We start from the raw sequence: 21,327 nt of genomic DNA, 5'->3' as shown, positions 1-21,327 counted from the left end.
CAGAATAGACTAGAATAGAATAGAATACTTGATTGGACACACGAGGAATTTACAACCTCTTCTGGAGCAGGAGGTTTTGCTCACAGTCACTTGCAGTTTAACTGCCTCTCTACTAGATTACTTGCAATGGGATTGCCCTTGAAGACTATTCAGAAGATGCTCCAGAATGCTCTCTGCTGAGCCCTATTACACTGTTGCTTCAGGAGCTGGTTACCATTTGGCTCTTGGGTGTCATTCAAGGTGCAATATTGACATTTAAACACCCCCCCAATGGGCTTGTGACCAGAATTCTACAGAATCTTCTCACCATAAGTTCTTTCTGCCCGATAGGATCAAGGGATACCATTCCTCTAGACCGGGCTGGGGAACTATGGCCCTTTTATGGTTTGTGGACTTCAACTCCCAGAATTCCTGAGCTAGCCATAATTCCCCACCTCTCTTCTATAATCTAGACTAAGCGTGTCCAACCCATGGGCCACACATAAACCCAGACATCTAGTAACGCAGCCTCACAAGATCATAAACCTTTAACATTATTACATGCCTTTATTATACATGCAAATATTATATATATTTATAGGCAACCCAAGACAATTCTCTTCACTCAATGCAGCCCAGCAAGCCAAAAGCATGGACACACCTGCTCTAGAGATTTCCTCCTGTCATTTAGGAAATCAGTGAAGATCAGGTTAATTAAACAAAACATGAGATGTGAGTGATTGTGCAACTCAGAAACACAGTTCTGCTCTTCTGGGCTTTCCTTTCTGGGTTTTCTATGGGTGACTTTACTGACTTATCCTGACTTATGGAGAGGGGGAAATTGTACAATGCTCAGAGCTGGTTCCGATTGCCGCGGTCTACAAACCCTATAAGCAAACCAATGTTTAAAGTCAGTTCAGTGAGGTTAGACTAAAACAGGAATGGGGAACAATGGCCCCTTCATGACTTGTGGACTTCAACTCCCAGAATTCCTCAGCCAGCAATGGGGGAACTATGGCCCCTTCATGACTTGTGGACTTCAACTCCCAGAATTCCTGAGCCAGACCTCAGGAAGGTACCTTTCCAACTGTGTTCTGATTGAAATGCAAGTCCTTTGCTTGAGTTTGAAAAGATTTCTGACTATAGGTGAAGAACAATAAAGGAAACCGCTTGGAAGTAACTCCTTGCGTCTTTCTTGGTTCAGAGAGCATCTAGCAAGGCTTCCCTATGGCAACTTGAGTTCACACTGATGGAAAATGAGTGGTCCATTCCTTGCTCCTAAGAAAGAAAGCCATTGGGCAGATGGCTTCAATTGTTACCCTAAAACTCACTGTGATATCTCACACACCAATGCTGGGAAGGTAGAGGTGGTCAAATGTGCATGCCTCCCTATGCAGTTCTGCAAGTTAAACAAAGGTGTGTTCCTCAACACCATATGCAGTCTGCAGTTTCCATTCCGGGATGTGATTAATTCAGTAGCCACCTCTTATATTATTACAGGGCCATAAAAGTATAAATTCTCTTTTATAACATCCACCAGTCCAAAGGGTAGAACTCACTTCTTGCCAAGCACAATAAACTTCAAATGAGCTTGCGGTCCCACTAATCTCTGGCCATCTGCACAGAAACACCTATTTTACTGCAACAATCCTGACGTGACCACAGTCACATGGAAGGAGACTCAAAACTTTCCACAAACAGTTCCTGATATGACAGGACCTCAAAGAAGGACATTCTCCCCACTGAGAAGTCCAAGGAGCTTGATCTATCAGAATTCCTGAGCCAGCCGTGACCATAAAGGGGTCATATTTCCCCACCCCTGCATTAAGTGAACAGGGGAGTTCAAAAGTGCTGCAGATCGATACTAACTAAGTATGGATTGGGCCTTAGATTTCAGTAAGGTGTGTACGGGATTTGGTTGTAGCGCAGGTGTTGAGACACCATGGGATAATTTAGAACAGGTTATTATCGATCTGGGGTTTCATTCACAGGTCTGAACCTGCTTTCCTACCAGTTCTTCTTTATTGGATACTCCATGATGCAATTCACCTTTTCAGATCTCTGGGTGAGAAAAGGGACTGTAGCGAAAGCTTGGGAAACTGTGCACAGGTAGACCTTGACTTACGTTACGACCATTTGTTTAGCGATCCTTCCAAATTACAACAGCACTGAAAAATAGGGTTTCACAACTGGTCTCCATGCTTATGACCATTGCAGCATCCCCGGGGTCATGTGAACAAAAATGTCAGAAATGTCACACTTAATAACAGAAAACTGGGGCTCTGTTGTGGCTGTAAAGCGAGGACTACTTGAAGCAAGAAGGTAGATGGACTGAATTACTGCACAGCAGGAACGAGGGCCCCATTTAGAATAGAATAGAATAGAATAGAATAGAATAGAATAGAATAGAATAGAATAGAATAGAATAGAATAGAATAGAATAGAATAGAATAGAATAGAATGGAATGGAATGGAATGGAATGGAATGGAATGGAATGGAATGGAATGGAATGGAATGGAACGGAACGGAACGGAACGGAACGGAACGGAACGGAACAGAACAGAACAGAACAGAACAGAACAGAACAGAATAGAATAGAATAGAATAGAATAGAATAGAATAGAATAGAATAGAATCTGGAAGGGACCTTGGAGATCTTCTAGTCCAGCCCCCTGCTCAAGCAGGAGAACCTACTGTATACCATTTTAGAGAAATGGTTGTCCAGTCTTTCCTTAAAAACATCCAGTGTTGGAGCATTCACAACCTCTGGAGGCAGGTTGTTCCACTGGGTTAATTGTTCTCACTGTCATACATTTGAAGATCTCAGAACCAGCTTGGGGAGAAATTGACCTGGGGAAAAAGAATCTATGCATTTGCACAAAGTTGACGCTGACTTGATGGCACACGATCTGTAAGTCTTAGGAATTCACCAAAGACACGGTACACCAAGAGAGATTTGCAAACTTCCTGGGGGAATGGAAAATAAAAAGCAGCGCCAGAAATTCCTGTTAGGAATGGAGAAATGCAAAAATTCTCATACCTAGGAAGTGTGCAAAGAGCTTGCATTAGTGCAGAAATTACGTGGTGTGTGTGTGTGTGTGTGTGTGTGTGTTTTAATTGATATGAGGATTTAACTTGTTTAGGACGCTGAGCTTGTCGATCAGAAGGTCGGCAGTTTGGTGGATCAAATCCCGAGTGCCGCGTAGCAGAGTGAGCGCCTGTTACTCGTCCCAGCTTCTGCCCACCTAGCAGTTCGAAAGCACGTAAAAATGCAAGTAGAAAAATAGGGACCACTCCGGTGGGAAGGTAACAGCGTTCCTTGCGCCTTTGGCATCCAGTCGTGCCGGCCACATGACCACGGAGACGTCCTCGGACAAGCGCTGGCTCTTCGGCTTTGAAACGGAGATGAGCACCGGCCCCTAGAGTCGGAAACGACTAGCACGCATGTGCGGGGGAACCTTTACCTTTACCTAAGGTAGAATTCCTTTTCTACCACATCCTTATCTCTTAACAAGACATGAGCAGTTCTTGTTCTCCTTTCTTACTCATCACTGCGCCCTTGATCTAGATTAAGATTTAGCATTTGGGCTCAGCAAATTTTAACCCATCACTTCTGTCTCTTCTCCTAATCTGTACAGAACCTCCCAGCGCGTGATGGGGTTTCTTCATCAGCGTCAGGACTCCCAAACCTCCTGAGATCAGAGAAAGTAACCATAAATAGAGGTTGTTCCCCATGTCCCATTCATACTCTCACCTGAGCACCAGATACGTCCTTTCCAGCAAGAAAAACAAACCAACACAAATGGCGCATGCAGGTGCAAAAAAAAAACCACGGCGCTTTAATCTGTTTACAGAATGTAAACTTTAGGTAAGAACACCTCCTGGTGGTCATAATCAGTTTCGTAATTTTATTTTTCCCTTTTATTGCTGCTTCTGCTAGCGTTAATTTATTTGGCTATTGGTTTCATTGCCGTATTTGCTATCAGAAGGGAACCAGACTCTCTGAAGCAGCCTATACTGTACATTCTAGTGGAAAAGAATAAAAGAAGAAGAAGAAGAAGATGAAGAAATACGTGTTGGATGATTTGAGTGCAAGGTAACTCAATCTAAGCCCCAGCAAGCAATGAAAACACATCATATCATCATATCATATCATATCATATCATATCTCATACACCAGTCTGATATAAATCAACACAGACTGGGAAAATAGATGTTGCTCTGAATGAAGCTAGCAGAATTATTTATTATTTTATTTTATTTTATTTTATTCTATTCTATTTTATTTTATTTTATTTTATTTTATTTTATTTTATTTTATTTTATTTTATTTTATTTTATTTTATTATTATTTTATTTTATTTTATTTTATTTTATTTATTTTATTTTATTTTATTATTTTATTTTATTTTATTTGATTTGATTTGATTTTATTTTATTATTTTATTTTTTTATTTTTTTATTTTTTATTATTTTATTTTATTTTATTTTATTTTATTTTATTTTATTTTATTTTATTATTTTATTTTATTTTATTAAACTTATATACCGCCCTTCTCCCATAGGAATCAGGGCGGTTCACAAGGTTTTTTAAAACGATGCAGCAAGTTACAAAAATTAAAAACAATTAAAATAATTACACTAACCTTGAAATAAAACCCAATTACAATTAAAATACAATTAAAACCCCAGTTAATATTTAATTTTAATTTTAATTTTATTAATATTTCTATACCACCCTTCTCCCGAAGGACTCAGGGCGGTGTACAGGGCAAGAATAAAACATAAAGTTACAAAAATTAAAAAGTTATTAAATACATGCCCATAAAAAACAATAAATACATTAATAAAACCCCCAATAAAATGATAATAAAAACCCCAGCAATCCCACCCTCAGGCCAGTCCGGCTTGTTCGAACAGGTATGTTTTCAGATCGCGGCGAAAGGAGCGAAGATCCGGCGCCGTCCGGAGCTCAACCGGTAACTGGTTCCATAGCTCCGGGGCGCCCACAGAGAAAGATCTCCCCCTGGGGGCCACCAATCTACATTCTCTGACCGGTGGCACCCTGAGGAGTCCCTCTCTGTGGAGTCCCTCTCTATTCTCGGTCCAGGCCAGAGAGCTCAAAGAGCCAGGTCTTCAGGTCCCAGAGGAATGAGCGAAGGTCAGGGGCAGACTGGAAGCCTTAAACCAAGCCCTCTAGATAAAATCTACCAGCTAGCTGGTGATGACCTATAAAGCCCTAAATGGCATGGGTCCGGATTATCTTAGGGAGCACCTGCTGCCAGCATCAACCTCCCATCCTCCTGTGCACTCCCACAGGGAGGGCCTCCTCAGGGTGCCGCCGGTCAGGGAGTGCCGGCGGGCGATCCCCAGGGGGAGGGCGTTCTCTGTGGGCGTGCCTGCCCTATGGAATCAATTGCCGGTGGAACTCCGGATCGCCCCCGACCTTCGTTCGTTTCGCCAGGACCTAAAAACCTGGCTTTTTGAGTTATCTGGCCTGGACTGAGGGGTTTTAAGGTTTTTTAAATTCTAATTTTAAACTTTTGGGGGCTATTGATTTAATTTAATTTTATTTTAATTTTTATATTGTACTGTTTTAATTTTGCCCTGTAAACCGCCCTGAGTCCTTCGGGAATAGGGCAGTATATAAACTGAATTAAATCAATCAATCAATAGCCAGCATTGCCTTGCCCAAAGCAGCAGCATACACAGAGAGACTCAGATCATCTATATCTAGACCAGGGGTCGGCAACCCGCGGCTCCGGAGCCGCATGTGGCTCTTTCAGCCATCTCCTGCGGCTCCCAGTCCTCTACTATGTGCAGTCCAAAAAAAAAAAGTGGGACTAAAAAATTTCAACCAATCAATTAAAATATGCAGGGTATGTGCATATCTCGCCTTGGCTCCACTCTTCAGTCAAACCCTGTTCTGCACATGCACGCATGTACGCGCATGTGCACACATTTTTTGCGGCTCCCAGTTTTTCCTTTTGTGAGGCAACCTGTTCCGAGTGGCTCTTTCACTGTTTCAGGTTGCTGACCCCTGCCCTATCTGAATCCCACCACTGGTTACAACTAATGTGTACTCTTAAAGGTGCCCTGAGATTCTGTGTTGTGTTAAACTTTACACGGTTTTTCACTGCTCCTTTGAACATAGGCATCTTGCAGTGAATCCCTTCGCAAAAATCCCTCAGTTGTTAAGGTGGCACTAAAACAACTTCCTTTTCTGGAACAGGTTTTACGAAATTTCGCAAGAGAGGCCCCATTAAAAGCCCACTTTGGTCTCTAGTGGTTAAGGGACCAGGCTAGAAACTAGGAGTCCGTGAGTTCTAGTCCCACCCTAGGCGTGAAAGCCTGCTGGGCGATTTGGGGCCAGGGAGAAGGCAAAGCTCAAACCACTTCTGAAAAACCTTGCCAAGAAACTGTGGGGGCTGTCTCCAAGAGCCAGACAGAAATGAAGAACGGAGGAAAAGAAACTTAATTATGCTTTAGAGCCGTGTTTCTCAACCTCAACCACTTGAACATTTCCGAGGTTGAGAAATCTTGCTGTCCCCACCCAAGGAGGCAAAAAAATCCACGAAAAAACAAAACAAAACCCCATCTCAGTTTCAGGAAGCAATGTGTGAGGTCAGAGGATGGGCATGCATCTGCAAAGACAGGTACCTCCCAAGTGGTTTCGGCCACACACACACACAAAAAAAAAAAACAACCAACTGATCCTGCCAGTTCTGAAATTCAGATGCATTGTCTGTCTTCCTTCTTTCAGCCCAGTTGCTCCTAGGTCCTAAAGCAGGGGTCTTCAAACTTGGCCCTTTTATGATTTGTGGACTTCAACTCCCAGAATTCCTCAGCCACTGAGGCACGCTGGCTGAGAAATTCTGGGAGTTGAAGTCCACAAGTCCTGAAGGGGGCCATAGTTCCCCCATGTTGGCTGAGGAATTCTGGAAGGTGAAGTCCACAAGTCATAAAAGGGCCAGGTTTGAAGACCCCTGTCCTATAGCAATGCCAGCCATTAATCTTCTCTGGTAGAGTCCTCTAGAAGGGGAAGGATTCTGCACAGCTGGCTAGGAAGCCAGTCTCTCTTTCCCTTACAGAATAGCAGTACAACGTAGACTTATATACCACTCTATAGAGCTTTACAGCCCACTCTGAGCAGTTTACAAAGTCAGCACATTTGCCCCCCCCCCCCACAATCTGGGTCCTCATTTTACCAACCTTGGAAGGATGGAAGGCTTAGTCAACCTTGAGCCGGTCAGGATCGAACTCCTGGCTCTGGGCAGAGTTTGTCTGCAATGCTACACTGTGCCACCCCTGCGAGGTAGTCCAGAGAGGAAGCACAAACCATGATACTAACACTACCTCTCTTGTAAGGTTACAGGAACGGAGTCTTGCAAGTCTGAAAGAAACTTCTCCCCACCCCTGCTTTAACCTTCCAGAGAAGTAGGGAGGGTCCCATTTGAGAGATGTTTCCCAGGGCTGGAGAAAAACTTTTGCATACAGTCCTCAGCTGTGGCTCTTCCCGCACTCTCCCAAGGCCATTCTCACAGGCTACTACAGAAGCTGAAGACAAATATGACTCCAGGTCTTTTGAGTTAGCCCTTTCTCTGGCTTTCCACAATGCTTTGAACCGTAGCCTAACTGCCTGTCCTGCATGTATGCAACAAACCAACTTGCCCCCCCTCCCCCAAACAAACCCCTGTTAAAATAACCCAACTCAGTTAGCCCATGCAAACCACGATGCCAAGCTTCTCCTAGAGTCTGCTTAAACTGTGCTGAAATTTAGCCTTTGGAATTTCCCCCTGCTCGACTTGACTTTACCAAGAGTTATTTTTAAAGCAGAGTATTAGCCCTGGATCGCCCCCACCCCACCCCTTTTCTCTCTCTCTTTTTTTTTAAATTTATCTGCAGCCGTCATACAGGAAAGCAACAGATGAAACTTTGCTAGCTCTGATAAAAGTCATGTGAAGAAAGAAAGAAAACACACACACACACACGCACACACACACACACACGTACACACATACATCTTCAGCCACTGCCAATAGTTTCAGCTGCTGTTAAAGGCACAGGGAAAGAAAAAGCAAAAGCAAAAGAGACACTGGAGTGGAAGCAAGCTCCGGATGAAAGGCAGAGCAGTTGGTGAAGAAATCCTGTGGTTTTGAAGGGATTTTTCTGGATTGCTGCGTTTGCTTTGGTAAAATGGCCCGTGGGGGTAGGTGGATCGGCAGAGAGAGAACAGACGCGGGGTATGTATTTGAAGTCTGGGAAAGGGTAAGAAGTTGATTGGTCTATGGTGCTATTTTTTCTCCCCCCCCAGATATTAATAGAATTTAATAGCACGGCTTTGCCAGCTATGGGGTTCTCGTAATCGTCCAGATTCATAAACTGTCAGCAATTGGGATCAGCCCCTGCAGCTGATCTTGTTGACCTTGAGATCTCTATCGAAGAAGTATTTTGGTCTTTTTGGAAAGCTCTCAGAATAGGTTGATCTGGGGATGGCCGATGTAGTCCTGGAATCAGGAGATGGATGGTGTCAGGTACAGGCAATGCTCCAGTTACAACCAAGTTCAGCTCAAAATGTACGTCGCTATGTGAAACATTGGTTCAGGGACTTTGACCCCGCTTTGTAGACTTTTCTTGCACGGCTGTTAAGCGGACCGTTGCAATTTGTGACATTAGAAACACGGTTGTTAAGTGGATCTGGCTCCCCAGGTTCCTAGAATCTTTGCTTGTCAGAAAGTCACAAAAGGGGATCAACGTGACACCCCTCCGGGACGCCGCAACCGTCATGAATAGGACTCACTTGCCGAGCGTCTTGAGTTTTCATCGCGTGTCCACGAGGATGCTGCAAAGGTCGTAGCTGTGAAAAACGGTCCTAGGTCGCTTTTCGCAGCGCCGTTGTAACTTTGAATGGTCACTAAATGAACCGTTGTAAGTTGAGGATTCCCTGTAATTGAACTTTGGATCGCCGTATTAACACATAGTATATATTCAAATCATCGAAAAACCGTGTCATGATTTCCTCAAACCTTTTCTTCCGTTTTTTGGAGGTCCCTGTTCTAGTGGCCGTGACCTTCTTTGCAAATGGCGGGGTTGTTTGGGGTTGTTTTTTTTAGCTGAGTCATTCTCAGAGTTTCCAGGTCTTGGCATTTTGTGGTGATTTTTATATTTCTATCCTTTCATAAGCTTCTTTCGCTGCCCACCTTTTCCGAGCTGAAGAACTAAAACTGTATCTTAAAAGCCAAAGTGGGGAAAAAAACAAGTTAAAATGTATAAGTAAAAATACGTCAGGTTAAAAACTTCAAAAGCTAGGAGGTGATCCTTATCAGGGGGCAACCCCCAAGAAACCTGAGTAATTTTTTCTTTTTTTTTCCTTCCAAGCCCTGGGAGAAATTTGGTGTCATGTATCTCTTTCCTATCCAGAAAACAGGGAGATATAATAGTTGCAAATTCTGAAAAGGGTGGTAGTTGCTATAAAATATGCAGTTTGTTTATTTACTTATTTAGCACAGGGGTCCTCAAACTTGGCCATTTTAAGACTTGTGGACTTCAACTCCCAGAACTCTGCAGCCAGCAAGTTTGAGGACCGCTGATTTAGCATATAGCATATCACAAGGCTTTCTAACCAGTGGTACGGGTACCACCTGTGGTATATTGGCACCTGGCAGGTGGTACGCGACCATGCTAGAAAAGTGGTAGCGGGGGAGGGGAATGGCTGCAACAACACAAGCCTGAGTGAGAGACGGTTGGAGCTGCAGGGCTGTCAGGGCTCAGTGGAAGCGCCAGGATCAGCGCCAGGCTCCAGCTGGAGCTCAGAAGAAGCGCCAAACAGCTGGAATGCTGCAACATCTCCAGGGTCTTGTGATTTACATTCAGATGCTTGGCAACTGATTCATATTTACGACGGTCACTGTGTCCCAGGGTCATGTGAAGTGACCAAAACCTTCTGCAACCTTCCAGCAGGCAGGGGGAATAAAAACGAAACACCCCTCCCCTCCCCTCCCCTCCCCTCCCCTCCCCACCCCCGCTGCCAATCCTCAAAAGAAACGCTCACAACAATGAAAACCTCAGACAGGAGGAAGAGCGCCGCCAGGCGGGCAGGCAGGTATCTTGCTCAGCTGTGGCTTGGGGGGCACTTTTTCAGTTACCATTGTAACTTCAAACAGTCACTAAGCGAACTGTTGTAAGTCGAGGACTACCTGTACTTCATCACTTTTTTCCTTTTGGGGGGGGGCATCAAGTTTTTGACCCCTTGCTAGGCGACTGGTGGTACTCGGATGTTGCCATATCCTAAAAGTGGCAGAATGGGTGAAAAGGTTGAAAAGCCCTGGCAGATCATTACATGGACTAGCAATATATATTGACGTATCATCTAGATTAGTTAAAAAAAACAAAAAACCAGATACCTGACTAATATATGCCCTCAGTTTACAGTCGGTCACAATGTGATCTACAGCTTGACGTGGGACCACTGAAGGGAGGATACTGTGCCCCATTCAGAAACAGAAATTGGAGAAATTGGGAGAAAGATTTACAAAGGGCTGTCCATTTTCTCTTCCCCCCAAAAAAAAAAAAATCAGAGAGAAGTAAATAAAAGGCTTAGCAAAATGTCGGTTCCTTAAAGAGAATAAATGCCTTTTTTCCCCTGCAAATGCTTACATTTTAGGACATAGAAGTGGCCCCACGGCAGAAGCGGTTACAGAGAGACACTGCCTTCTTCATCACTGAAGATCTTCATCATGAAAGTTCTTCTGACTTTATTTTCCCTTTTTGTACTTCTCTCTCCCGGTAAGAAAACATCTAGTAATTCCTCAACAGCTGGAGAAAGATCTGTTCTATTATGAAGGCAGACATAAGCAGATCTTCCAGTTGCGTCATTCAAGACCCTTTTCAAGATCCGCCTACTCTAACTTAGCACTTCCCAGAATTCCACAGGTAGCTTAACTCATACCTGTATCTGTGTAGACCAGAGGTCCCCAACCTTTGGGGCATCACCAGGGACCGGTTCCGTGGAGAAAGTTTTTTCCGTGGACTGGAAGGTTTATTTATTATTTTATTTTATTTATGGGATTTATATGCCGCCCTATCTCCTGAAGGACTCAGGGCGGCTCACAACAATAAAACAGCTATAAGGAACAGTAATACAAATATTTAAAAAGAATTAAATTACAAAGCCCCATAATTAATTATTAAAACCAATAGTGCGTGGTTTTGTGTGCTGCCTGCATCTCACAGATGGGGCTTTGCTTGTTTGTGCGGACCGGTTGCTGGCATGCCACGGCCCAGTACTGGTCCACGGCCCGGTGGTTGGGGACCCCTGGTGTAGACAATAATGGGAACAGGAGAAAAATGTGTTATGCCCCAGGGAATGGGAAAAGATTACAGGAGCCGCTCTCCCCACAAGTCCCTGGGGAATAACAGGGAGGAAATGGAAAACCAAGGGGGAATTTACAAGATTCTAGTACAGGGGTAGGCAACCTCGGCTCTTTTATGACTCATGGACTTCAACTCCCAGGATTCCTGAGTCAGCATAGCTGACTCAGGAATTCTGGGAGTTGAAGTCCATGAGTCATAAAAGAGCCGAGGTTGCCTACCCCTGTTCTAGTACATTAACTTATGACCCTAATTGTCCCCAAATTTCTGTTGCTAAGCAAGACAGTTGTTAAGTGAATTTTGCCCCATTTTATGTCCTTTCCTGCCACAGATGCTAAGTGAATCCCTGCTGCGTTAGCAACACGGTTGTGAAGTGAATCTGGACTTTGCTTGTCAGAAGGTCGCAAAAGGGGATCGCGTGACCTCGGGACACAGCAACAGTCATCAATACGAGCCAGTTGCCAAGCAGCTGGATTTTGATCACAAGACCAGGGGGATGCTGCAATGGCTTCTTGCATGATTGGACCTAACAAAAGATACTTTGGGGACGGGAAGGTGGGGTCATCTTCCTAAACTGGAGCAAATCAGTTATGGGGAGACCTCCCTAGTCTTGCTCAAGGCAGCATCCCACCCAAGAAAGGAACATGTGGAAAGAGGAGAGCAAACCTGCTCTCAATCCAAGCACAATGTTCATCTCCGATCCATCTCTTTTTGTGGGGATGACTGAAAAAAAGCCAGATTAGATGACTAGGCTTGCAATCCCCCCGAAAAGGTCAGAAAATTGAGGGTGTCACTAAAGCCAATCCTTGTTTATTAGCTTGTTTCCAGACCCAAGAAAACGCGAGGAACAAGAAGCTTCCTGGTCCATCAACTTTAGTTGAGGGGGTGCTGAAACCTGATACGGAAGAATCCAAGGATGCAGAACCAACAATACATCCATCTATTGGTGAGTACTGACCCCTGATTCACTGGAGGGTCAGGGATAACAAGACTTCTTCAGGAACGTGTTGCCTTAATCTGTTGGTATGCTCTAGCAAAGCCCTTTATGGTGTGGATCCAGGTTATCTGAGGAACCATCTTGCCCTAGTAGGAATGGCCAGCCCCACGCATTCTGCCCGAAGGGGTCTACTGTGGACTCCATCGGCCAAGGAATTTGGCTGGCAGGGTCCAGGACCATGGTGGCGAACCTATGGCAAGAACGCCACCTGTGGCACGCAGAGCCTTCTCTGTGGGCACACACGCCCCAGTCCTAGGCCTTTCATAAAACCTTTTTGCTTTAGGCCTCCACCGCCATGTGCAAAAAGGAAAAGTTCAATCAATCAATTTCAACTTCTCACAGGAAAAAACAAAAGATCTCGCAAAGTTGGAATTGATTGGTTGAACTTTTTACTCCCACCCACTCTGCCGATACCACTGCAGCCACGCCCACTCAATGGCCACACCCACCCAATGAGCCACACCCACCCAATGGCCTCACCCACCCAATGGGCCACGCCCACCCAATGGACCACGCTCACCTGGCACCCGACGATACGTAAGTGGGTTTTGGGTTGCAGTTTGGGCACTCAGCGTCTAAAAGGTTCGCCATCACTGGTCTAGGAAAAAAGCCTTCTTTTTTTGCCACAGCCCCCGCCCTGTAGAACATCTTGCCCTGGGACATGAGATCTGATCTCCACGCTTATAAATAAATCTTCATTTAGAATAGAATATCTTTACTGTCGTTGTGTAACTTACAACAAAATTAAGTGCTGTCCACAGTGCACACTCCACACAAGTAAAAACCACAAATAAGAACATACATTATTATACACACATGCTTCACATTCTATTCACCATTGCGCTGCCCCTAATATTGCACTTCAATGTTGCACTATACAGTGGTATTTAATATGGTTATAGCTCTGGTCTAAAAACTATTTATCAGCCTATTTGTCTTTGTTTTTATTATCCTGTACCGTCTGCCAGATGGCAATAATTCAGAAAAAAGAATGACTGGGATGAGATGAGTCTTTAAGAATATTTTGAGCTTTCCTAAGACAACGGGAACTGTACAGTTCATCTGGGGGGGGAGGAAAGGGCAGCCAATAATCCTCTGGGTGATGGTAATGACCCTCTGGAGTGCTTTCCTATCCGCTACTGTGCAACAAGCAAACCACACACAAATGCAATAGGTTAGAATGCTCTCTGTGAAGCAACGGTAGAAGGTCACCATCAGTTTTTCATTCATTTGAAGTTGCAATGAAGTTCTAATCTTCATGTTGCCCGGCGAGATGAAAATAAAATCTAGGACATTTTAGAATTTTTCACGATCAAACCCAGGTCTTCACCTGGTGAACGAATGAACCCATTTTCTGAATTGACATCTAACCATAAATTTTATCCTGATAGTCTGAGTTCATACAACACAGTCTGAGCCAAATGTACACAGACATGGAGAACGTCACCAAATCACAAGACTAGCATGTTGTATGAATGTAGTCATCAGGCCCTTAAGGGACCCCATTGATACATGGCTGAAATATCTGCCCTGCAGGCTGATGGGCCTTTTCACTTTTTCAGGTGATTCCCTGGAGTGTGAAAACTGTTTTCACACGGGAAATAGTTGTCTCAGTGGGAAAGAGAGATGTGAGTTGGATGAGGACATTTGTGTTATCGGATTGACAGAAACCTCCAGAGGTGAGTGAAAGCAGCAGGAGACAAGCAACCATCTTAATCCATTTTCACTCCCAATAATCTTTTATTTTTTGTCTTTGGAAATGTAGGAAGTCCTCAACTTATGACCAGCCTGTCTGTTGCTAAGCAAAATGGTTGTGAAGTGAATCGCTCCTAATTTGCCAACCTTTTTTCCACAACTGTTAAGTGAATCACTGCAGTTATTAAGTGGATCATACCGTTGTTAAGCAAATCCAGCTTCCCCCATTGACTTTGCTTGTCGGAAGCCGGCTGGCAAAGTCACAAATGATCACATGACCCCAGGATGCTGCAACTCTCATAAATGCATGCCAGTTGCTAAGCACCCAAATTTTGAACACATGACTGTGGGGATGCCATGACGGCCATAAGTGCGAAGACTGCTTGCAAGTCACTTTTTTCAGTGCCATTGTAACTTTGGTCATTAAGCAAATGATTGTAAGTCGAGGACTGAGTCTTTAATCACTGAGAGATATAGAAATCAAATATTATGTCAACATCCAGCTTGAGAATCCAAATAAAACTCCAGGTTCATTTTGTCTCTGAAAACCTTTTTGTTTATTGAATACACTGCATGGCAATGTCAAAGCAAAACTAGCTCAGACTTAATAATTTTCCCAGCCAAACCCCCAACGTCTTACATAGTCCATATAAACAAGTTCACTTTGTTATGGGAACTGTCTGCTTCAAATCCACACCTGTTTTGGTGTCCTTGAAAAGATTTCAGGCTTTCACAGTCTTCAGCTGAATTATAGAAGTTTCATTTCTCTAGCTAACCCTCTTGAAAGTAACACCTCCTCTCCGTAATCTAAAGGTTGAAATGCAGAGGCAGGTGGCTGCTAAAGTTTCATCCTTGACATAGTAACTGTAACAATAAATAGGCTTCTTTAAGCTTGCTAATTAATAAAGCATGATCTAAACACAGAAAGTTGCCTTCAACTTGAGTTCCTTTGCTGGTCTTCCTAGAGGTAATTCTCCAAGGTTTTAGACTTGTAGATGCCAGTCATTCACCTGGGAGCTTCTTGAGGTTGAGCAAGCATCCTACTACAGCTCTGAGATCCTTGGTCACAAAAGGAGTCCCACAAAAGCTCTCTTTGGGCACTGCTAGGCTAGGTGAAGACCCAGCCATGACAAAATATGAAATCTCTCTCGGCAGGAGGAAACACCATGTTCATTATAGAAAAGGGCTGCTATTTCTCAGAGAACTGCACCTCTGCATCTGTTCTGGTGACCTTTGGAGAAGGAGAGTTCCTCAGGAGAAGCACCCTCTGTTGCTTAGGAGAAGACTGCAAAGAAGATTCTCTTCCATGTAGGTCTCGTCTCCTTTTCCTTTTCCTCTGTCAGTGATCTCCATCCAACAATGTAAGAAACGACTGGCACTCCTAACCTTTGTTGATGAACCTGCGGTATCAACTCAAAAGAATTGGGAAGTTGCCATGCCCTCCAAGAACCTGAAGTACCAGAGTTCTCCACTAGAAGCCATGTTGACTATTGTAATTCAGAATGATTTAGAGCAGAGGTATCCAACCTTGGCAACTTTTAAGACCTGTGTGGACTTCAACTCCCAGAATTCCACAGCTATAATTCCATGTCTGGGAAATTGGAGTCCACAGGTCTTAAACTTGCTAAGGCTGAACATCCCTGATCTCTAGAGGATTTGGAGATTTTTGATACAATCCTTCCATTGCAAATTAGATGTTTCTGGTTTTTTCCCCTTTGCAAGATGGGTAAACAACTTTATCTGGGTGTTGTAGTATTCTTTGAAGACTGCCTCAACAGTGCTAGGAATGTTTGTTGATTTATTTATTTATTAGATTTGCTTTTTAAAAAACATTACTTACAAATAAGCCAAGGCAGTGAACATATCTCATATCCTATTTCTCCCATCACAACAACCCTGTGAGGTGGGTTGGGCCGTGCGGGATGCTGCTACAGTCATAAGTGTGAGGACCCGGATGATAAATGCCTAGAGATGCCTAGAAAAACAATGGAACTGATGATCACAAGAGGGTTGTTCATTTTTGAACTCAAATGCTCTGATTTAATTAATTGGGCTCATTTTATTCTCAGGGCCACCAATAAATATGACAGCCAATGGGAAATACTGCCCAGCCTGCTATTCTGAATTTGAGCCATGCCTTAAGAAGACAGTCAAGTGCACTGGAGCTGAGAATTACTGCCTGGATTTGGCTGGACATAAATATCCTGGTAATTCTGAGGTTATATTTTGAATACCGGTACCTGCACACGTCACCTTAAAACATATTGACTGCATTCATACAACCCACTTAACCCAGTCGGTTACAAATCTGTTTACCTGAGTTCATTTAACCTCAGTTATGTTTCTCTGTGGGTATATGTGGCTTAGGCGTGATCCTCACCCAGAAGGCTGCAGGAACTGGATATGTGTAGTCTAGCGAAGAGAAAGGCTAGGGGTGAGATGATAACAGTCTTCCAATATTTGAGGGCCTGTCACAGAGAGGAGGGGGTCAACCTATTCTCCAAAACACCTGAGGGCAGGGCAGGAAGTAATGGTTGGAAGCTTACCAAAGAGAGATCTAACCTAGAATTAAGGAGAAATTTCCTGTCGGAACAATTAACCAGTGGAACGGCTTGCCTCCAGAAGCTGTGGATGCTCCATCACTGGAGGTTTTTAAGAAGAAATTGGACAGCCATTTTCCAGAAATATGCACTGTCTCCTTTTTAAGCAGAAGGTTGGAGTAGAAGACCTCCAAGGTTGTAACTCTATTATTCTGTTCTCTGTACCAAACCAACATGATATGGTGCAGCATGTTTTGTGGGTATAATACTGGCACTGTGTTTAAGCAAGCTGAAAGGATAGTGGGTTGCGTTAGCCAGCCGTTAAGTGGATGAGTGGACTTCTTAGGTCATGATCACCAGGCTCTGTGTGACTTTCCTTCTTGTTTGTCCTATTTAGAAAAACACATCACTCTGAAAGGTTGCACAACTGAGTCCATCTGTAATGTTTTACTCTCTGGAAAAGTGAAGTTGCTTGATTTGGATACCGTTAATTGCCAGCCAGCCAACCAAGTGTCCCATCTTACAGGATGTCTCCTCTTCTCTCTGTCTGGACTGCTGCTGACGAACGTCTTCTTGTGAGGCACCTCTTGGAAGAAGCAGCCATTAAAGGTTCCATGTTTCTCCTTCTCAGAAAGGAGAACATAGAACACGAAAGTGGTATTTCACCAAGATGTTTGGTATTTCACCAAGATGTTTGAGACCACTCATTCAGTTTTCTCACTACTGACCAGCGCGAGGTCTCCAGAGAAAGTGCTGGAACTTGAATCTGGGCCCTCTTTTTACCAACGAGGAACAGCTGGCTAATTCATGAAGACACAGCCACAAAATTTCTGCTGGAAAATGTCTTTAATTAATAGAGGTTTGCAAGGCAGAGTGGCCATCCAAGGTGACCTTCCTTGACTCAGGATTTGGCCTCGGACGATGGGACTTCTGTAGACCTGCAATCCATGCACAGAAGCTGCTGCTTTTCACAAATAAAGTTTGGCCATACCGCTCTAGTACTAAGAATGTGGAGGGATGTGTGTCTCTCCTGCAAAGCAACCTTCTGAAGATTTGCACAATTTAACGCTTAAAACCTGGGATCTGCTACCAGGTCAGTGTATATAGTAATGGTGATGTTCATATGACAAATCTAATCAGGTCAGCTGACAATATGTTAGGCTTGGTCAGTTTTAACCCTGGTTTCCGGATGCACAAGAAGCTTGATGTGATGTATGAAGCCAGTCTGGTATCATAACTATTGCTCTATTTTTGTGCAATAATGCTATTGCAAATATTGTGCAAACTGTATGGGTTTACAGTAATCGTGCTAGCATGTTCTGCCAATGGGTTAGCAGTGTTAAGCTTTTGTTTCAAGTGGACCAAATTCTTGACTAGGTTCAAGGTAAAAATCCCTCATGTTTTCCTCCTTTCCTGCTGGATATTTTGGGAAAATATTAAATACCCATTGAACCTACTCAAAACTATTTGGATCTCTAAGGTTTTAAACTCTAAGGTTTTAAACTCTAAGGTTTTAAACCTTGCAAGAGTTTTATGGTCTCGTGGGTGCACTCATGAGATATTGGTGGATTGGAATGAGACAACATTACATAGCACAGTGCTCAAGATATGTTGCCAATCCTTGAGCGAGGCTACCTGTGCTGTAATAAAGTAAAATTCATTCCAGCCCTTTAAGATCAGCTGATTTTATGCCTTAAAATATCGAAACCCTACCAGATCCTTCAGAGGAAGCTCAGTCTTTTGACCATCTTCCATCATGATGTGATTGAGGGGTCCTTGGTGCTCTCTGAGCTTGGTGGTTTTCTTGCAGAGGTTTCATTACCCAAAGGCACTGATGATATTGCCTAGTTTGACAACATCTGCAAGAAAACAAGGAAGTTCAAAGAGCACCAAGGACCCTTCAAATTCCCAGCGGCTAAACATACACCAAATAGACTAACTTCAGCAGTACATACATCCAGAACCCATCGTATGTTTCAGGCACGAGGACTGAGTTCACACAACTTACTGGAAACCCTCAGAAACTACATTATCTTTAGCATACAGCCACTGCAAGTGAGCAAAGCCCATAGAGGTCTCTTCCCTTGGAGAAGGAACCAAGTGGGTATCATAAATGAGATCAGCCATAGTTCAACGAAGGAGTTCTGCTATTATCTTGGGGATACTCAAAAGGATGTCATCCAGTGGTGGGATTCAAATACATGAACAACCGGTTCTCTGTGTGGATGCCGCTTCCAGAAGTTCTTTCTGGGCCTGGGCAACAAAAAAATTAGCTACTGGTTCTGCCAAACTGGCGCAAACTGGCTGAATCCCACCACAGGAAGGGAGGGAGGGAGGGAAGGAAGGAAGGAAAGAAGGAAAGAAGGAAGGAAGGAAGGAAGGAAGGAAGGAAGGAAGGAAGGAAGGAAGGAAGGAGTGGTGGGATTCAAATATGTGAACAACCAGATCTCTGTGTCGATGCCGCTTCCGGAAGTCTATTCTGGGCCTGGGCAACAACTGGTTCTGCCAAAGTGATGCAAACTGGCTGAATCCCACTACTGATGACATCCATGTGGAACAGACTACTGATGACATCCATGTCAAACACAAGGCCCGGGGGCCAGATGCGGCCCGTGAAGTGGTTTCATGTGGCCCGCGAAGCCATCCTGGAAACAGTGAGGGAACGGCCCCCGCTGCCTTGGCCCTGGCCCAGAGACCCTCCTTCTGCCAGAGTCCCTCAGATCTGTCCCACTCCTGCCCAGGCCCCCATAGGCACCCTTGATGCCAACGATGTAGAGCTGGCCACGCCCACCCAGTAGGCCATACGCACTCTAGCCACGCCCACCCAGTAGGCCACGCCCACCCTGGCCACACCCACCCGGCCCCCTGAGGGCAACCACAATGCTGATGCGGCCCTCAATGAAATTGAGTTTGACACCCCTGATGTGGAAGATCAGTAGCCTTCAGCCTGGGTGTTACTAAGGTTTGTGTGTGTGTGTGTGTGTGTGTGTGTGTGTGTGTGTGTGTGTGTGTGTGTGTGTCAGCTACAGCTACAGCACAGAGTAATCAATTCCTAACCACAAATTTTCAGATCTCCTCTTCACCAAAAGTGAAAGGGGAAGACCTTGTTTGGGGCAATGATTCAGCTCGGTTGCAAACTCAGATGCTGGCTGGGAAATTCTGTAAATTGAGATTAAAGTGGCTGAGGTGGAGAAACACTGACCTCAAGCAGCACATTGTACCTCTCCTTTTGAAAAACACAAACCGCAGTTGTTAACAAAGATCCTTGTTCCTCCTCACATTAACGATTAAAAGAAAAAGAAAAAGAAACATTAGAATGTGTTTTTTGGCAGCCAGGAAAAAGTTTCAGTTTCCTTCCAGAATTATGTTCCCCTTTCACACTCAATTTTACTTTCCACATCCACTCTAGCAGAATAATAGGGTTTACATGTTTCCCACCCTTCCTTCCTAAATAAATATTATTTATTTATTGCACTTAACGGGTTTTAGTATTTTATGGTTGCAGTTGCTTCCGGGAAGGTTTCCAAAATGGTTTTTAAAATGCATATTAGAAGGAAGTCGATGGAATTCTTCCTGGTGTCTGAAGTTTGTTTCTTTCGGGCAGACCATTTATTCCAAGACTAAACGACATTAGGCCCATGACGTAAGAGAGAGGAGTTTTGCTCAGCTGCTTGTGGAATTTTATAACCCACACAAAATACTTTGTTGGTTAAAAGGAAATAAAGAAATAAATCTAAGCCTGTGCTTTCCTTGTTCTGTTGTAATAAAGCCATTTCCCCCGTCTCTATCTGCAAGACAGGAAAAGAGCATTAAGAGAGTTGAAGGACAATGTCAGAATAAAGGATTTTTTTCTTGTCAACAAGATGTCTTTTTTCCGGGGGGGGGGGAAATTTTCCAACTCAACCATTTTCAATTCTCCAGGGCTAGAATTCTCTAGTGGTTTTTTACCCTCTCCCCCCAAACTTGGCAGCTTTAAGTTGTCTGGATTTCAGCTCTCAGAAATCCCCAGCTGGCAATTTAGATTTAGCAATTTGAAACTGTGATCTCTACTCTCTGATTTTCCAAGCTTGCACAAGAAATGGAAGAATGCAATGGTATCTCAATTGCAAATATTCCCAGAGGTTGCTGGCTGTTTAGCTTCATTCCAATCTGATTACAAAGTAGGTCTAGAGCAGGCATGTCAAACTGCAGGCCCACGGGCTGGGTGTGTCATGCCAAAACCGCGCCCACCCCATTGCCCAGAATAAAGGGGGATAGGGGATTTTTTTGTGTGTAAAAATATCAGCATCTGATTGTTCTTTGAGTGAGTTTGAAACAAAACAAAGTGATGTAGGTTTTCCCCTCAACAGAGTAAATTTAGAGCAAAGTGATTCTTGTGGCTTTAATCCAAGACCATCTTAATTAGTTTCCATCCATTGTTTCTTGTCTTGTCTTCTGGGGCTTTGGAAAATAGATTGACCCCCCTCTTCTAGGACGAGGGGTGACATGATAGCTGTGTTCCAATATCTCAGGGGTTACCACAAAGAAAGAGAATTGAGTTGTTCTCCAAAGCGCCTGAAGGCAGAACAAGAAGCAACGGATGGAAACTAATCAAGGAGAGAAGCAACCTAGAACTAAGGAGGAAATTCCTGTCAGTTAGAACAATTAATCAGTGGAACAACCTGCCTCCAGAAGCTGTGAATGCTCCAACACTGGAGGTTTTTAAGAAGAGATTGGAGAACAATTGTTCTGAAATGGTATAGGGT

General features: G+C 43.9%; 1 protein-coding gene across 1 annotated transcript; it reads left to right on the top strand.

Annotated features, from left to right (window-relative positions):
- Positions 1 to 8,050: 8,050 nt before the first annotated feature.
- LOC310644336 (phospholipase A2 inhibitor and Ly6/PLAUR domain-containing protein-like) lies at positions 8,051 to 20,319 on the top strand. Its single transcript, XM_083369212.1, has 7 exons — positions 8,051 to 8,223; positions 10,644 to 10,765; positions 12,168 to 12,296; positions 13,910 to 14,026; positions 15,198 to 15,350; positions 16,112 to 16,249; positions 16,980 to 20,319. The coding sequence occupies exons 2-7, from the start codon at positions 10,717 to 10,719 to the stop codon at positions 17,159 to 17,161; spliced, it is 768 nt and encodes a 255-aa protein (XP_083225338.1). The 5' UTR covers positions 8,051 to 8,223; positions 10,644 to 10,716; the 3' UTR covers positions 17,162 to 20,319.
- The last annotated feature ends 1,008 nt before the right edge of the window (positions 20,320 to 21,327 follow it).

This window comes from Vipera ursinii, assembly GCF_947247035.1.
Source record: "Vipera ursinii genome assembly, chromosome: 9".
Lineage (NCBI taxonomy): Eukaryota > Metazoa > Chordata > Lepidosauria > Squamata > Viperidae > Vipera > Vipera ursinii.
The sequence above is the reverse complement of the archived record's forward strand: the minus strand, read 5'-3'. Positions and strand labels throughout refer to the sequence as shown.

Bases quoted from the DNA above. Each gene is read 5' to 3' on its own strand.
- LOC310644336 (XM_083369212.1), top strand. From the start codon at position 10,717: ATGAAAGTTCTTCTGACTTTATTTTCCCTTTTTGTACTTCTCTCTCCC. The intron at 12,297-13,909 runs GTGAGTACTGAC...TCACTTTTTCAG, and splicing joins AACAATACATCCATCTATTG to GTGATTCCCTGGAGTGTGAA. The intron at 14,027-15,197 runs GTGAGTGAAAGC...CTCTCTCGGCAG, and splicing joins ATTGACAGAAACCTCCAGAG to GAGGAAACACCATGTTCATT.